The sequence below is a fragment of the Micromys minutus genome (genome assembly GCF_963924665.1).
Source record: "Micromys minutus genome assembly, chromosome: 4".
Classification (NCBI taxonomy): domain Eukaryota; kingdom Metazoa; phylum Chordata; class Mammalia; order Rodentia; family Muridae; genus Micromys; species Micromys minutus.
This window is the reverse complement of record NC_137973.1, coordinates 75,681,813-75,700,160: the sequence shown is the minus strand read 5'-3', so window position 1 is coordinate 75,700,160 and position 18,348 is coordinate 75,681,813. Positions and strand designations below refer to the sequence as shown.

At 39.8% G+C, this 18,348-nt stretch overlaps 1 protein-coding gene across 1 annotated transcript in view; it reads left to right on the top strand.

Moving 5' to 3' along the window:
- Positions 1-9,522, top strand: part of SH3GLB1 (SH3 domain containing GRB2 like, endophilin B1) — a 28,321-nt gene extending 18,799 nt beyond the window's left edge. The window contains exons 6-9 of the mRNA XM_080915467.1: positions 3,389-3,478; positions 3,914-4,014; positions 8,459-8,687; positions 9,053-9,522. Coding sequence (XP_080771593.1) covers positions 3,389-3,478; positions 3,914-4,014; positions 8,459-8,687; positions 9,053-9,160 — 528 coding nt within the window. The 3' untranslated portion in view covers positions 9,161-9,522. The remainder of the gene's footprint in view (positions 1-3,388; positions 3,479-3,913; positions 4,015-8,458; positions 8,688-9,052) is intronic.
- The last annotated feature ends 8,826 nt before the right edge of the window (positions 9,523-18,348 follow it).

Here is an 18,348-nt window from a genome sequence, read left to right as displayed (position 1 = left end):
CGTACACATGCATACATGCATGCACACACAAATGAGTACATATACTATATACTCACAAAATTTTTGAAATTATATTCTAAATAAATGACTTCCATTAAAAGTGGCAAGAAATCAATAGTATACTTAATAATTAATGGATCATTGATTGATTACTTTTATTCTATTAGCATTGAGCTAAAAGCAGGAAAAAAAACCTGATGTTTTAGTATTAACTATTGTTTCTACCTATTAATTTTTGAACCCCTGGCAAAATTACAGCTTTCTTTAGATAGCAAGAGAATGCATTTATTTATTTCCATTGTCTTATCTTTAGGTAACTGAGAAGGGTGAAACTATTTCAATCATCTTTAATTTTATGTAAATCATAGGTTTCCTTTTATCTGTGGTAAAGAATATCCTAAACAATTAGCAAGACTTTGCTTGATTTATTAAAAGCATTTGTTTTATGACTATTTATCATCTATCTACAGTAAGATATTTAACTGGCAATCTTAGATGTTTTATATTTCAAAGTGACTGTTTTTCCCAAAACACAGTTGTAGCAGTAGCAGTCAGTGTCCATATGGCTTTGATTTATTTTTTATTTCCTATAATTTTAGAATTTATAACTCGAAGAGAAGTTAGAAATCATATAGTTCAGACCTTTTATTTTCCATGAGTGACTATAGGTTCTCTAGGATAGGTCAGATTTCTCAGTGTGAGGAGCTGCTACTGTTATTTTTATCTGTGGAGTCATAAGATTTTTAAGTCTGTAGTGTTGATACATATAAATGACAGGGTTCATAGCATATTCAACTATACTGACTTAGATTGCTACTGTGTTAAGTTTGTAAGGGAGAGAATATGCCATTTAAAATAAAACACACTTCTCTATACTAAGTAGTAGGAAATGTTAAATTCCAACTTTATTTCATGCTGTATATTTCTCTCTAATTTTTAATGCTGGCTAGATTTGGGCAGAAGAAGTAACAAAAGTAAGTAAAACCTTAAACTCCTGGACAGAAAACAAACATGTAATTGTCATTCATGTAATAAATGCTAGATGAGCGGCTGAGCCCAGCCTGGAGCCACTCCTAACCATGACCTGGGTTGCAAAGCCTTTAAGATCATTCCTGAAAGTTACAGGAATGATCAGGTGTGTGTCCAATAGCAGCTCCACTCAGCTCTAGAACCATGCTACACCATGAGCAGTCCTGCACAACAGTTAAGCAAGTGGTATTCATACAATGCCTTGCTAGAAGACAGGTGACATACTTGATTTATTTATTGACAGTTATTGTTTCAGTGATATTTTAATGTAAAGAACATTAAATATTGTGACCCCATGTCTTCAGAGAGCTGAGTTTGAAGAAACTCAAGGTGGTTCTCTTGAGCACCAAAATGAATGTTTTTGTCATTTTTTAGAAATAGCCCCAAAATATATAGTTTAAAGCTACATACTGCACAGCATAGCAAATATTATTCATAGTTAACATCATACTACAGATAGCCATAATATTGTGTGACAATTTATGATCTTCTGATTTTCGTCCTTCCCCTTAGTGTGATACTGCTACTTGTAAAAGTGTCCCTCTGCCTGTGGTCAGCTGTCCCTCTGCCTGTGGTCAGCTGTCCCTCTGTCTGTTGTCAGCTGTTCCTCTGCCTCTGTTACTATCTTTTATGTTCTCTCGGCTGGGAAATCAAGTTATAACTCAATAATTTAAAGAAGAAAATTATAATTTTAGTGTAGATTCATTTCAAAGGTTATTGTGGATTTACTCCCAGGCCTACCAAAGTGTGCCCTCCAAATGAGGGCAATGTGTGACAGGTGTGAAGTGTGGCCTGAGACATTTAGACAACTTTATAAGCCTTAACTTACCACATATTAAAGTGCTGACTCTGCAGTGTGCTTCAGGCATCTTTTCTTAAACTGTTGACTGGTTTGTGAGCACAGTGTATGAAATGCTTGATTAAGGTCTCATCCTCATGTGTGGAGTCTTAACTTAATATGGGCCACCTGGCTTCTCATTTCTTTTGAACCTCTAATATGAAAAGAAATCAGAACAATGTGGGAGAGAATATAAGCTGAACTGTGAAATCAAGATGAAGAGATAAAAATACCATGGCCAAAAGCAACTTGAGATAGAAAGTTAACTTTGGCTTATGGTTTTAGAGGGAGAGTCTGTCATAGCAGGGAAGACATGACATGGCAACAGGAGCAGGAAGCCGGCTGGTCACATTCATCCATCATCGGAAGCAGAGAGAGAACAGAGGGGGGATCTTGGGTAGGATTCTAGAATAACTGGTTCTGTACTTTATTGTTAACTGGTTCATGGAGCGACTTCTATTACCAAGGACCATGGAGACAAAGCGAGCTGTGAAGAGTGTTTGCCCTTTGACACCAGGAATGATGCTGATGTCTGCATATGATGGGTTATGGTAGAGAGTCTGTCACCTGCAGTCATTTCCAACTGTGAGATTAAGCTCATTATTTCAAGTGAACCCTGAAGGTTTTTTTTTCCTCCCCACTTTCCTACAAACTACTTCTAACCAGTTTGGAGATCTTAAATGTCAGTATTTAGTATATTTAGATTTTGTTGATTTTTTCCATGAAGTATTTTGTTCCAGCACTAAACAGAAGTTAATAGTGCCACCTACTTCTCATTTCTAAAGTCAGTGACTTCATCTTGGTAACTTAAAACAAGCCCCAGTGAGGGTATTTATATCGTCAAATTAGGATGTTAGAGCAGTTCCTTTTTCCTTTGAAAAGGGTACTAACACAGCTCTCAAGACTAGAGATAACTGGTAGAAAACTTTCATCTTAATGATGCTAATGACTAAAGCCTATTATACATAACTTAGTGAGAAACTGTAAAAGAAAGTTAAGGTATAAGACCAAGAATCCCATGAAGGAAACCAAGAGCCGGTGCTGGTAACAGCTGTAACTAAACAGAGGGAAGCCCATGGCTTTACTCTTTAACCTTCTATTTGAACTTGAAGACTATTGTTAACTTCAAGTACAGAAGAAAAGCACACAGTAATAATTTGGAGGTTTTGAAAGTAATACTGCTTTATACTTACAAAACTATGGTAGTCTTATGATTTTGTAAAATACTCAATTCAGCAAAATACTAGAAAGGTACAGAGGTATCTCAACAGTCATAATGTCTTCAACTTAAGCTTTGGCATGGGTGGAGTGTTGTTAAGGGATCAGTTGTGTCACTTGTGTTTGGTGACACAGGAAGGTCTAGAAACTGAAAACCAGTTAAGACACACACAAAAGAGTCTATCATCAGATTCTATCTAATTTGAAGTATACTGAAGAAATGTCTTTTTTTTTTTTCATTTTGGTATATGTAAAGTGGACTGAGTCTTCTAATGAGAGCCTAACAGTATGTTCTGATTTCAGTCTGAACAGGAATTAAGAATAACTCAGAGTGAGTTTGACCGTCAGGCAGAGATTACCCGACTTCTGCTGGAGGGAATCAGCAGCACACACGTGAGTGTCAACTCTTTTCCAGCAGAGACGCTGAGACAGCACTTAGCAGCTAAGGAGAGTTTATGCAGGTGAAGGCATCCTGAGGTGCCTGACAGACACTGCATTTAAGGAGAGTTTCCTGTGGCAGTTAGCTCTCAAGGCAGGCTGAAGATAGTTTACAAGGATCTGAAGAAATGTGTTCATTTTCTCTTACATCTCACCATGTATTTTTTACACTTCATAAATCCTCCTGTTGGTTCCTGCTAGGTAAACTAAATTTGTCAACATATTGTTCCCCAGTGAGTCATCTTCTTAAGCCCAATAGGAATACCCCCATTAGTAATCTTTACAGTAGGTTACTATAATTTATTCTCCCTCAAGACAGTGCTATTCCTTGTTCCCCTTGGCTTGTGCCACTTGAACGTCTGAGAACTGACTGTAACTTTTTCATTGCAGGCCCATCATCTCCGCTGTCTGAATGACTTTGTAGAAGCCCAGATGACTTACTATGCACAGTGTTACCAGTACATGTTAGACCTACAGAAACAGCTGGGAAGGTAGCATCTCCCTTTTCTGTACGAAAGTCATGATAAAGGGGGAGAAGAGGCTTAGTGGGTGAGCACTGGGCACACAGGCATGGCCACCTGGGGGAATCAGAGGGCAGCATGGATCTGTCACCCCAGCACTGCAACAGTAAGATGGGAGGTAAAGCAAGAGAATCCACCTCCCAGGCCAGCCAGCAGGGTGATGAGGGAGGGCAGTGGGAAGAGGAATGAATGAAACAAAAACAAAGCATGACACATGCTGTGCCTAAACTCTACTTTGCTCACTAACAACAACAACAAAAGTCCTGATGAAAGACCTTCAGGTTTAAGATTTTTATGTATAGTCCAACAGCAGGAATGAAAATTAGAAGAGTTAAGGATTACGTTAGCTTGTATACAGTTGCCTTTTTTGTTATTATCAGACTTCTGAGGTAACATTTTTAGCTTTTCTAGCACAAAAGGATGTTGCCTGAGATGACAAGATAATTAGAATGGTTTTCTAGTGCCATATAAAAAAGATATTAAGGCTTAACTTTCCTCTTACTCCTGAGTACTTTTTGCTGTTTGTTAAGTAAGATAGATATGGCTAAATTAACACTATTCTTAAAGGCAAACGAATTCATGTTTGTTAATTTTGGAATAGTCCAAAGACCTCAAGCCCCTTATATAATTATTTTGAGTATGGTAATATACTTTAAAGTAAAATGGTATATAAAGCATATAACTGAATTATTTAGCTATCAAATATTTATAGAATCCCTGCCTTTGGTTCCAAATATACTCTGGACTTACATCAGCAAACAAGATAGGGAATTTGCTTTAGTGGAGATCATATGAAAGTGGTATTTTAACAATGCATGTAGGGTTCTAAGAGTACTAGCCATAGATAGCCACAGAAAACGGAAAACGGGACAAGTAGTGGGGTGCGGCGAGGACATCTAATTATGGCCCAGCTGATTCTAGCTGAGTTCTCAGATGGAGTTATTTTAGTGTCATCCAGATGGAAGAACAAGGATACATGTTACAGGCCATCCAGGATACACAGAGAGAAGCCGAGAGTGTGGGACATTGTCACTACTTTTATTCTAGTGAGAGCAATGTTTTGGTGGATAAGGAGTGTTTGTGCGGCTAGAGGTGTGGGCAGACTTCATGAATGGCCTTAAAAGTAAACTGTAGTAAGGAGTCGGGGATTTACATAACCATTGAGCAAGAGCACTGAAAAACAGCAGAACATTGTCTCAAGAAATACAGTTTACAAAGTCACTGCAGTGTTCATCCTGCAAATGTATCCTTCAGATTTAGGCCTACACTAAAGTTAGGCAACATCACAAAGCTAGTTTTAGATCCTCAAAATAAAACTTGGCCTATTCGTTTTCTGGTAGATCTGCCTGGTTTACTTGTCTAAATACTTAGTGTTTTAGTGGTAGCATTTGTGTCTGAATGCAGAACAGTTTAAGCCTGAGAAACCTAAACGCTTCCTTCCCACTTGCCTGAGGCTGCGAGTTTAGTGGGTGGGCTGTGCTTGTAGTCATTCAGCCATGGGAAGCCAGCACATCTCAAGCACCGTACAGCGTAGACCAGCGTGCTCCTAGAGAAGACAGTCCATCTTGCCTCTTCTCTACCTTCAGGGGATTGTATTACTGTGACAGGAGTAGAGGGAATCCTTTTTCCAGAGAGGGTCCCCTGGCAGGGGCCAGCCTGGGACATAATGAGACACTTTTTCTAGTTAGTTACTTACTTACTTTAGGTTTTAATATGCAGACCTTAACAAATAACAAAGCATCCAGACCGCACTAACCAACCCAAAGCTATTCCTAGAGAGAAGAGCCATGCTGTGATAGCATTGTTGGTAGTAGTAGCTGAGTAACACCTGTCACTTCTGTAAGGACTTAAGTTGTATCCAGACACCTCATATGTGTGTTTCATAGACTTTGTCATCTTCACCACCACACAGGGTAGACACTGTTAGTTCATAGGAACTATACATAAGGAAACAAGCACCAGGCACAGAGTTAGTGAGGTTTTTTTTATTATTATTAATTTTTTGCTAATTAAAAGGCTTTAACCTTCCAGCACTTTTTTTAAAAAAAAGATATATGGTCTCTGTGGTGAGGTGGCAAGCTAGAGGGAATACTGGAGTCACGCTCACCACAGATAGCTGAATCAACAAGTGTAGCTGGCTCAGCAGCTTGTGTGCGAGGCTAGAAGAGGAATTGACAGCTGACTGAGCAAAGGCTCCAGGTAGTTCTTTGTAAAGCAGCCAAAGGGAAGAGAATCTGCAGGTGTGTCCCTTTAAATTCAGGGGTAACAGTGGCCTCCCAGGTTGAGGAGAATGACAAAATAGATTGAGAACTTGTAGTCGTATTGGACAGAGGGAGGGGTTTCTAGAGTCATCTCCCTCAAGACAGTCTGTGTACCTAGAACAGGGTCAGCCGCAGCATTCAGGCAGCCCATTAGCAGTAGGACTAGGTACCACTTCCCTCGCTGTTGCTTCATTAAAAAGGAGCAAGTTCATTGGCTGGGTGTAAGGCTTTGGCGGGAATGGCTGCTATTTTTAAGGTAAAAGAGATGCTATAATATAAAATGGTCATCAGGAGAACAAGTGAATTGCCTAGACCTAATGAACTGTGCCAGACAACATTGTAGACCAGTTTAAGAAGCTCTACTCACAAATGTAAGACAGAGGTTTTTCTTTTTCTTCCGACACAGTGGCTACACTAGCACTGAGTCTGTGTTGGGGAGATTTTGTCAAGTGAATGTAGTGATGTGAAAGATACAGCACAGCGTGGCTACTGTAACTGACGACACGAAGGAAGGCTAGTGTGGTACCGGCAGGCGCTTGAGTGGAATTATTAGAGGAAATGTGATAAAGAAGACAGTGGAAACTATGCTTCTTCACCTTACACTAACAGATTAGTAAGGCCTAGATGGGAGGGATGCCTAGGAGGGATAGCAGTTGGGACCTGGTGGAAAATCAACACAAAAGTTCATGAATGCAAGAGGCTAAAGTTTTGGAAAAATTGTCTGTATGGCTACAATTATATATAGTATCATTCCATTTAGTCAGGAAACATCTTCAGACATTTGCAACAAAAGATGGTGGACAATATATAGTGTCTACTGTAATGGTCTGGAGAACTGGTTAGGGACGGGTGGGAATGGGAAGCATAGGGTCCCTGCACTGTTGGCCTCCGCAGTCAGGCAGAGCAGGGTCAGAGATACGAGTAATACAGGCCCTGCCGCTAGTGACTGACTGGTTCTAGGCAGCATAGTGGTCATGAGACTGTATTTCATCAGGCTGTAGAGATGACTGGATTGTTAAGAGAACTTGCTCCTGAGCAGACCTGAGTTCAATTCCTAGCACCCATATGGTAGCTCACAGCCATCTATAACCTTGAGTCCAAGTGATCCAACAGTAATGTGTGATTCGCATACATACATACGTACATACATACATAGAGGGAAAACATGTATACACATAATGTAAAATAAATACAAAAAATGGAAGGACAGTATCATTTTCCAAGGCATGAATTTCATATTGCTTAACAGATGAAAGGCCTTCTATGTTTTAATGCCTAGATTGATTAAAACCTAAATATGGGGCAGTGTATATGATTTGGTAGAAGAGCATCTGCTTAGTAAGCACAGGCAGTGTCAGTGTAGATGGACCGCACAGGCAGTGTTTTAAATGTACTGGAAATCTGCACTATGTCACTTGCTTACAGTAGGACTTTTATTTTTCCTTTAAATTAATAGAAAACTTGCCTTGTAAAATTTGCTATATTCTCCTATTGAGTTTTATATTTCATCATAATTATCAATCATAATAAATTACATTGAATGTTTTCTCTCTCAGTCTGTATGTCCCTTAAAGTATTTATGACACTGGTTCTTATAGTAGCAGTGCTGAGCGTGTTATGTGTGTACTTATGACTGGTTGATAGGAAAATGTGATAGATTTTGGTAGAAAATGGTTTTATGACAAAGCTCAGGCAACCAAATACTTCCAAATAAGTAAATAAGGAAACTTCACTTTTACAATACTACCTACTACTTAGCTTTCTTTTGTTTTAACAATTCACAGAGAGGAAAAGAGATTTTAACTTTACAAACATATATATGTGTACGTGCGCATATATACAAAAATATATGTGGCATATATATTCTTGGCAGCACCTAAGAATAAACATCACACATATACACCTCAGGGAGGAATGTAGTCCAAATGTTCTTTAAATTCAAGTCAATGGAGAGAGACAGCTTTGAAGTCAACCTTCAAGGATTTTCTATTTGAGTGCTGACTAAGAGGGAAGAGAAAGGCCACCACACTTCCTCACGGAGCTGATCTTGCCAGTGGGGAAGGCAGTAAATGGTGCCACCAAGTGGTGACAGTGAGAAACCTTAATCACTTGAAAATACATAAGTGAGGTGTCTTCCTTTCTCCCCCCAACAGTTTTCCATCCAATTATCTTTCTAACAACAATCAGACTTCTGGGACACCTGCACCGTATGCTTTGTCAAATGCGATTGGTCCTTCTGCTGTGGCTCCAACCGGTAACCTAGTAATCACCTGTCCTTCTAACCTCAATGACCTTAAAGAATCAAGCAGCAGCAGGAAGGCCAGGGTTCTCTATGATTATGATGCTGCAAATAGTAGTGAGCTGTCACTTCTGGCAGACGAGGTGAGTGATACTTGTCTAGGAAGAAAATTATATATAACAGACATACCTAGTCTAATATTAGAGCAAAATGTAAACTTCTCACTACTAACTTAGAACTAGTTTATCACGAATGTTTTATGGATTTCACTTGTTAATATTGACACTTTAGGATTTTTATTTTATACAGTAGATTAGTAGAGATAATGTTTTAAATGTTTGCACATGAGTCTTATTAGATTCAGAACTGCCACTGATGAAATCCATGATTTTCCAGATAAATGGATATGTTAAGTCTTTAAATAGTGAGGAAACATTTAATACAAATCTGATATTTGCTATATTCCTATTTTAATATAGTTAATGACTGAAAATCTTGTATTTTGTAGGTGATCACTGTGTTCAGTGTCGTTGGAATGGACTCCGACTGGCTAATGGGGGAGAGAGGAAATCAGAAGGGCAAGGTGCCGATCACCTACTTAGAACTTCTCAATTAAATCGGGAGACCATGAGAGGTTACCCATCGTGACACCGTATTTATATAAGTAATTCTAACGCAGGTTTAAATATCTGTCAATGTTAATGCTGTAAGAGACTGAAAAAGAAAAATTACAAGCCATCAGAAGCTGGCTATTCTGCCAATAAAACTGCATGGTTCCTCCTTGGTTACAGAATTTATGTTAGCAATTTCAATTGCAAGAATGTTTTCTTAAACAATTCTCTTTCTACTGAGGTTTCACTAACGAGCAACTTCTACTTTTTGAGCCCCAACTTAAAAACAAAAGAATTCTTTTCTACTGAATTTTTCATTAACGGCAAGCTTTTTCTTTTATGCAAAATAAATTTATTGTGCATGACACCAGTGACTCATTTATTAGGTACAATAGCCAAAGAATAAAGTAAAAACTCCTTTTTACCTTGCTGTCCAATAGGAAGCAGATGACTTAAATACTAGGCTTTAGTAGGGCCTCGTGGCTTTGGAGTTTTGCTTGGTTTGGGTTGGGTTCGGTTTATTTATGTTTTATACACTACTGGATAGTTTCTTTTAAACCTGAGTCTTGAAAAGCATTACCTAATTTTATAATTTTGTTAAGGTTGCAGAGCTCTGAGGACAGATTCATTCACTAAGAATAATTGTTAAGATTATTCAGTTGCCAAAATTTGATGCTTAATCAGAATTGCAGTCATTGAGAAGATACTACACTACAGTAAGACTTGTTGAACAATGAATGTGTGTAAAATATGGATTAGTGCAGCAGCATTCCTTATAGGCTAAGTCATACCGTGGCTGTAGGCCATCTCCATCACGGTCTCCGGTCATGCAGTGCCCCTCTGGAGGTGACAAATGACACTTTGGAACTAGATAATTGCTGAGCACCATGCTATCCATCAGCCAAAGGTGCTATAAATTGCCAATTGAGGAATTCTTCAGTTAGGTCTTCAGGCCAAATTCATTCATCAGTCATCCATCCATTCAAAAGACATTTATTGCTACTGTGAACAAGATGTTCCTAAAGAAGACAAAAACAAAAATTAACCTCTAACAGGATTAATATTGTGATGGAAGAAATAAAAGTATTGTGTTTAGAAATTAGCTAGTTTGGATCTGAGATGTCAGAAGCTGACCCAGGTAGAAGGAAAAGGTTGTGTTGAGTCTAGAACCAAGAGAGCATAAATTTGTTCAGAGTAGCTTAACAGTGAAGGACAAAGGTGTCATGAGTGCACTGACTCGGAGATTCTTGAACTGTAATTTGAGCTCCAAAGTACTATTTAAATAGCACTTTAAAACATCCATTTGTGTCAAGAGTGCCTAAGAGCTTGGTAAACATGGAAAACTTAGTTCTTGGTCCCAACATTAACAACCCCTTTATTTCTCTGCTGTAAGATAAGTTCCTCTGTAGTTTTCTAGTCCTGTAAAGAAAGCTCTGACTTGCGTGAGTTACATACTTAAGGAACTGCAAAAACAGCCTGAGATGCTAGTGCTCAGAGAATCAGTGACTGAAGTTTTGTTGGTGGTGATTTTTCTCCTGTAGAAAGGAAGTTTTACAGCCTAAACTGCCTTCTGTTATGTTTGTCCAAATTTAGGTTTTGAGGCACTATAAAAATTTGGGTGACTTTAAACAGGAGAAGATATAAATGTGGACTGGCTTGATTCTGTGTTTGTCCCCTCACATGTTAGGCTCCCTGGGGTTCAGCTCAGATTTAGAACTGAATTTAGAATTAATGATTTAGAATTTATCATTAAATTGGGGATAAGTATGTTACTTAACAGGAGACGATCCCACAAGGGGTGTTTTGTGTTTTGTGCTTTTAGGCAAAGACCTGACACAGTAAACGTTCTGTACACAGATGCCCCTTTTAGTCCTGACACCAGCAGCATGTGCTTGAGGAACATGTCTTCCATCTGTGCTGTGCTTGCTCCCTGAAGTCCACTCTCTGCCTGCCTTAAACCCTGCCAGACCCAGCTCTGTAGCAGGACCTTCCGCTTTCCAGTAGGAGTGCTGGTTCTGGAATATACAAGAGGGTTTGTGCTGTAGTATTCATAGGAGCAAAGTACCTTTGTACCTTCGTCTATCACAGATCCAACATAGTCCTGGTTTTGTTTTAATGAGCTTTATTGTTTGGTTGGGTGTTTTGTTTAATTTGGGTTTTGACTTAAAGTTGTGGGTTTAGTTTTTGCTCAGGTAAAGGCCCAAGAAAATTTTTAAGCATAGAATAAAACTCTCAGAAAGCCTGTTAATTCATTGTGCAATTCAGTTAGTTATTTAACTAAGCCCTTAACCCCTGAGCATAACTCAGTAGCCCAGTAATAAGTGGAGGCTGCATATATTTGTGAAATAATAAACAAGGAGATATTTATAGGCCCAGTACAAACTGAAAAATAAGTGGATTTTAGCCACCTTTGTCCTTAAAGTAATCTAACCCACAAGGTTATAGTTAAAACATTTTTTTCATGGTGCTAATCAAAAAAAAAAAAAAAAAAATGGTGTTGCTCTGACAGACAAGGAAAATAAGTGTAAGGCCAACATCCCCAGGTTGCTACAGCCCATCCTCCCAACCGGATGCCTTCATAGCAGGAGCAAAAGGAAGCGGGTGTTTGTTGGAAAGGATGGTTCTGAGGTGAAGTAGCGGGGACAAGGTGAGAGGACAGGACAGACTTGTTCATGCAGAGAGGTCTCAAGGCCGTGCTTTGTCACACACAGTCCCAACACCTGAAACTTTGGAATGAACTGCTTAGCTGCACAAGCCAGAGTGAAGAGCTGTCGGAGCATGGCCGACAGGCAGATGTGCTCCAAGCCCTCTGCTTCCCTGTGCACTGTCCCATCATAAAACTGGCCTTAACGAAAGTTCCACACCTGCCTTCCTCACTTTGTCCTGATTAGAATGTTGGCAAAGTACAAGACATCAAACCAGCAGTATCAGCATTGCTGGGAACTTGTTGAAAATGCTAATTGCTGTTTTCAAATATTCTACCTTATTTATACTTTGTCTGTGCAGGCCTGTGGATTAGTAGTAGTGTTAATCTCCCCTGTGACAGCTTTCTAAATATTTTAACACAAAAACTTAATTTTACTTTCTTTACCATTAACTATTAATTGTAATTATGTTGTTATTTTTATAATTTATTTATTTAGCATGTACCTGTCACTTTAGAATCTAGCCTTTCTAAGATAGAGACTATAATCTGTTAATCATAAATTACTCTTAGCACACAGCTTGGCTCTTATATATGCTTAATAAATACTTGTTAGGTAAAAGGGAAAAATTCTAATACCTGTGTCTTCCCCACAAAACCTACTGAGCCAAATTCTGGAAGCAGGGCCCCGCGGTTGTACAGTAAGCCATTTGCATGATCCTGCAGTAGTCAGTTGTGAGTCTGCTGTGGAGCTGACAGAGCTGGCCAGTCACCCTCAGGCGCCTGTGACCTGACAACACTTGAACATTTCCCCTTGCCTCTGTAAGCCTTACCACCACTCTGACTGGCTGAACTCCTTACAGACCAGTCTAAGAAGTGGGTACGAAGGTCGAAGGATACATTTAGTGTCAGTACAGAAAGTATTGCTTAGAACGGCAGGACCTGGGTGACAGGTTCCTGGGAATGTGGACCCATCGTCTAAAGCAGTGGTTCTCAGCCTGTGGATGACTTTCACATGTGTTGCATGACCCTTTCACAGGGCTCACCTAAGACCATCAGAAAACACATTTTGATTCATAACCGTAGAGAAATTACAGTTATGTAGTAGCAATGAAAATAATTCTATGGTTGGGGGTCACCACAACATGAAGAACTGGATTAGAGGATGCTAGGCAGGCTGAGAATCACAGCTCTAAAGAAAGATGAGCTCTAACCACCTTACTTCCACACAGTGCCTTTGAACTGGGGTTTAGCTTCAAGACACCCTGAGAACCAGTGAAGCAGTATTAGACTAATGTATGTGCACCTCTGTACCTCAGTCCCTAAGCTGTACTCTTACTCCTACGACACAGTAGACTTTTTAAGAATTGTTAATGCTTTTTTATTAATACAAGTCATAATATGCTGACAAAAGGAAATTTTAGAGGTAAAGATAAAAACATGGCCTCCAGTTCCATCATCTGAGAAGTGCTGTGACAGGTGTTGGTCTCCAGATTCTCCGCACACTTGCAGATTTTTTTAACGGGATCAATTGTACATGCTGTTTTGTAACTTTTTCACTCAACAGTATCATGCTATCTTGCTGTGTCATATGTATTTCTACATCTTTTTTAATGGATGCATGATATTTCTTCATATGTGCCACATTTTGTTAAACTACTGTTAAATTTTTAGGTTTCCAGATTTTCACTAATAAACTGCTTTGAAGAACGCTGTGCTGCTAGCTCTTTGTGCTCCTATTTCCTCACGTGTGATATGCCTCGTGTATGCTTAGGCACACAGGTGAGTCCTCCCTCCTGCTAGTGGGGACACACAAGCCTAAGAGAACACCATCAGCATGGCTAGTAAAGAAAAGTGCCATAATACATCTAAAAAGCACTCCTACACTTAAGTAAGGCTCAGGGAACAATGAAGATGAAGGGGCAGGAAGACAGTAAAAGCCAGAGGATCAGGAAATTTGCTGTGACACTGTCTCCTATTAACATCAGAAGCTGTATCCATAAAGTCTCACCAACAGGACTGCCCAAACATGAGAGGACACCAACAAACATGCCAAGTGAGAAAGCCCATGAGGCTTCAACCCTATACAAAGAACTAGAAGCAACTGAATAAAGCTGGGAGAGGGACAGGTGGTCCTCAGAATGAGGACCATTAATGCGTTGTTCAGTGCTAAATAGCACTGAAAACATACAAGTAACATATGGACTCAACATGTTATATTTAGGAATATATAGAGATGTGTATGTGTACCAGTGCATACATACAATGCATCAATAACAAAGAAGAGCAAGGAGGGGTTATGGTTTGGAGGAAGGAAAGGAAGAGGAGAAATTCATTAAAACAATCTCAAAAGTAAACAGCAACAAAAAGATAAATGTCCTAAGTGGACACTGCAGGCATGTTGTCAGGGTTCCCTTTATCCCACATCCTTTCTGCATAAGGAAGTTAATCATAGGAGTATATTATTGTCCCCTCCACTCTGACTTTGATTAAGACCATATCGCAACATCCATTTTTTAATATATTTGGAACATGATACTGGGAGTCATAGGAGACCTGCCTTATTACTAGGATCCATTCCAACTGCTGTTGATACAACACAGCTGTCTTAGTTAGGGTTTTACTGCTGTGAACAGACACCAGACAAGTCTTATAAACGACATTTAATTGGGGGAGGCTTACAGGTTCAGAGATTCAATCCATTGTCATCACGGTGGAAGCATGGCAGCATCCAGACAGGCATGGTACAGGAGGAGCTGAGAGTTCTACAATTTCATCCAAAGGAAGAAAGCCAGTAACAGACTGGGCATCCTTGGGCAGCTAGGAGGAAGATCTCCAAGCCCACCCCCACAGTAACACTTCCTCCAACAAGGCCACACCTAATAGTGCCACTTCCTGAGACAAACATATGCAAACTATCACAACAGCAATGCTGCTTTTCTGCCTAGACAGAATAGGTTGGTGTTAAAACACTTAGCACAGAAATTGAGACTATAGGCTTTGGAATACAGTATAGACTATAGAATCAAGCAATCTTTCAAACTCAGCACTATTACCACCTATGTCTTAGGCAAGTTATATGACCACGATTCCTGTTTGTTTGGGTTTTTTTTTTTTCACAAGTAATATGCAGGTTGACATGTCCTGCCTCCCTGGTGTGAAGCATGCAGTACTTCTGAAACAGCTCCCTGGCCAGCAGTGCACCACTTGAGAATTTATTAGAAATGTAAACTTTCTGAACCCTGCTGAATCAGAAACTCCAGGATAGAGTATAGCATTGGGTGTTTTAACAAACCCTCAGGGAACAAACATGATGCATGGAGGACCTGGAGAACCACAGTAGTGCAAATTAAAAGAATGCATGCAACTTGCACATCATAAATACTTTCTAAATAACACTATCAAAATTCCTGAAATAATGAAATGGACCATTCACATGGAAAATTCTATATGTCCCTTTCATAACTGCCATTTTACAGCCAAATGTTTGAGGTTAAGATTTCTGATGAGCATATGAAACACATATCCCTACACTTTCACCATAGATATAATGGCAGTTTTTAGGAAACAAAATAAGTAATTGAGATGGTCTTAGTCAGTGGTTTATTACTGTGAAGAAACACCATGACCATGGCAACTCTTATGAAAAAAAAAAATTAACTGGAGCTGGCTTACATTCAGGAGTTTAGTCCATTATTGTACTAGTTAACTATGGCAGCACACAGGCAGACATGGTGCTGGAGAGATAGCTGAGAATTCTACATCTCTATTGGCAGGCAGCAGGAAGAGAAACACTAGGCTTGGCTTGAGCATTTAAAAACCTCAAAGTCCACCCCCAATAACACACTTCCTCTAACAAGACCATGCCCACTCCAAGGCCACACCTCCTAATCCCTGTCAAGTAGTACCACTCCCTCCTGACCAAGTATTCAAATATATGAGCCCTTCTAGGGTCAGTCCTATTCAAAATACAACAGGTGTGTGTGTGTGTGTGTGTGTGTGTGTGTGTGGCTTCTACACAGGGGAAGAACAAGTGTGAGAGTCTGAGCTTAAACATGCTAAATCAGAGCTCAGAAATGTGATCAGGTTAGCTTAGAATTGCTCAAAGCACACATAATTGCATGGTGTGTTCTAAAGAAATCTCATTATACGTGCATAACAGGATTAACTGTATCCCTTGAGACTTCCTAACATATTCATTTCATAATGTAACCCCTGGAAAACTAAATGAATTTACCTTCAACACAGGGTGTTTGGATATAAACCAGTTACATGCAGGAGACTAAAATGATGGTGAGTTTAGAACAGTTTGTCATTACCCACTCTTTTACATAACCCTGGTCAGAGTCCAGCAGAAATTAAATCTGTGGCTAATAAGGCAAATTATTCACTTAACCTAGGATTTCTCACTGATAAAAGGAAAATATTAAAATTCAGATCACTAACATCTTTCTAGTTCTTGTATCCCAACATACTCGAGAAAAGCCCAAGTTTTTCAGGTTTTAATAATAATGAAACTAAACCAAACTTACTCACCTAAACAGTTTGCACAATTCCAGTGGCGACTGTTGGATGGAGTTACTTTCCTAACATGTTAAATTACAAAGCTGTTCGGTTAGAATGTTTGGGCTGGTAAGTAACCAGGAGACATTCGGAAATCCCTCTCAGCCAGAACTGACCAGACATCACCTCAGAGGAATGGACACATGCCATGCTGGCTTTGTAGTGGTTCTGATGAACCTTTATGAACAGTGGTGGTGGCCATCCTATGTCTTAGGGCCTTCTATATTCCCTTTGAAGATACTGCTAATACGCAGTATTCCGAACATTCTACCTGCTGTTAATGAACACTATCTTCTTTAAACCCAACAGGAAGGCATGTCTGCCCTGCTTTGCAGATGAGAGAATCAGGAGCCATTCTGTGAGAAGGCAGCAGAGCTAAGTCTTGTTTCCCCAAACAACAGCCCGTCTCTTTTTTTTCCCACTTATTTGCACGTGTGCACACATAAAGAAATACGCACGCCATGACACATGCATATGGGCGTAAGAGGACAGTTGTAGGAGCCGATTCTCTCCTACCAGGTGGTTCCCAGGGATGGTATCTTTTCCCACTAAACCATCTTGCTGGCTCAGAAACCCAGCTGTGGTTTAACAGTGTTTTATATATATACTCCTAAAACATGGCCAATATCTCTTTATTTCCTATACTTATGGCTTAGAAACTATTTATGAGGCAGAAAATGTGTGGCTCTTAACTATGAACTAAACTAAAAAGGCCATTGATCCAGCAGGGGACCTGCCAGTCTCATTAGCTGTCACATCTGAAAGAACAATCGATGTCAGTTTAAATCAAACGATCATGGGTATCTTCCCCTAGCATAAAAACATGACCATAAATTCAATTTTCCAGAGTAAATCCTGCATTCAACAAAATACCATAAACCACAGGACTATTATAAGCCAACATATGAATGTACTCAGACATAACTGTGTAATCTTGACACCATTTTAACCAAATCAAATTATCCCCTTCCCTTGTTGGTCTATTCATCTACCATCCCCCCATGAAACCAATCACTGGTCCACCCTTGCACCCTTCTTACTCTGGGCCCATTAAACTTGGGGATAGCTAATGTGCAACTATCAGACATCTGGCTCTCACTTCAGGACCACTAAGTGTATCATCTCCCATACGCTCTCCTTAAATAAGACATCTTGATGGTATTTGGTCTAATCATTCCATGCCCAGCATAACTTGGGTGTCACATTCTTTATTAGGATGCTGTGACTCGGCATAGCTGTCAAGGCATGAAGAACAAATTATTTTGTATCTGGACTTCAGAGTCCACAAGCCAATGAGTGGTTAAGGGTATGTTTAATGCTGGAATGTTCTTACATTTGTTTAAAATAAGGCTACAGAAATAAAGCTTCCTTTCTGTCTCTCCTTTAAAACGGCTTCCAGCCCTAAACTGAAATGCCTTTCCTGAGCCCTATCCAGTTCTCTAGACCATCACTAAGGAGCACCTTGATGAGCAACTAGGATTGCACACCATCCAATAGTCCCAGAAGAGCGAAGAGTCCATTCCGACAGTCAACACAAACAGAGAAGTGTTCGCTCTGCCTCTCCTGAAAATATAAAATCTATGCAGTTTCACTGGGATTCTGTTTGCTCATGGCCAGTACTCAGTGAAGTACTGTACCGCAACGCTTAGTGGGATAGGAGTGTGGCATTTAAAAGAAAATAATTGTGTCCCATGGCATGAACCGTGTGCCAGCCACTGCTGGAGTGCTCCACACACGTTATCTAACCAGATGCTGTGGGCTGGACACTGTTGTTCTGACTCAGAGGAGAACCTGAAGCTAATAAAGACTCAGCTCTCCTGAGTCTCTTGATGCTTCCAGTGTCCTGGGCGGCTCCTCCCATCCCTCACTCTCCTCTGGATGCTAACACTTCTCATATACACAATCATGGCTCTAGACCACCTTCTGGCCCATTCTCCCTGTTTCTTAAACTAAGGGGAAATTGCTGAGACTCAAGCATGCACAGGA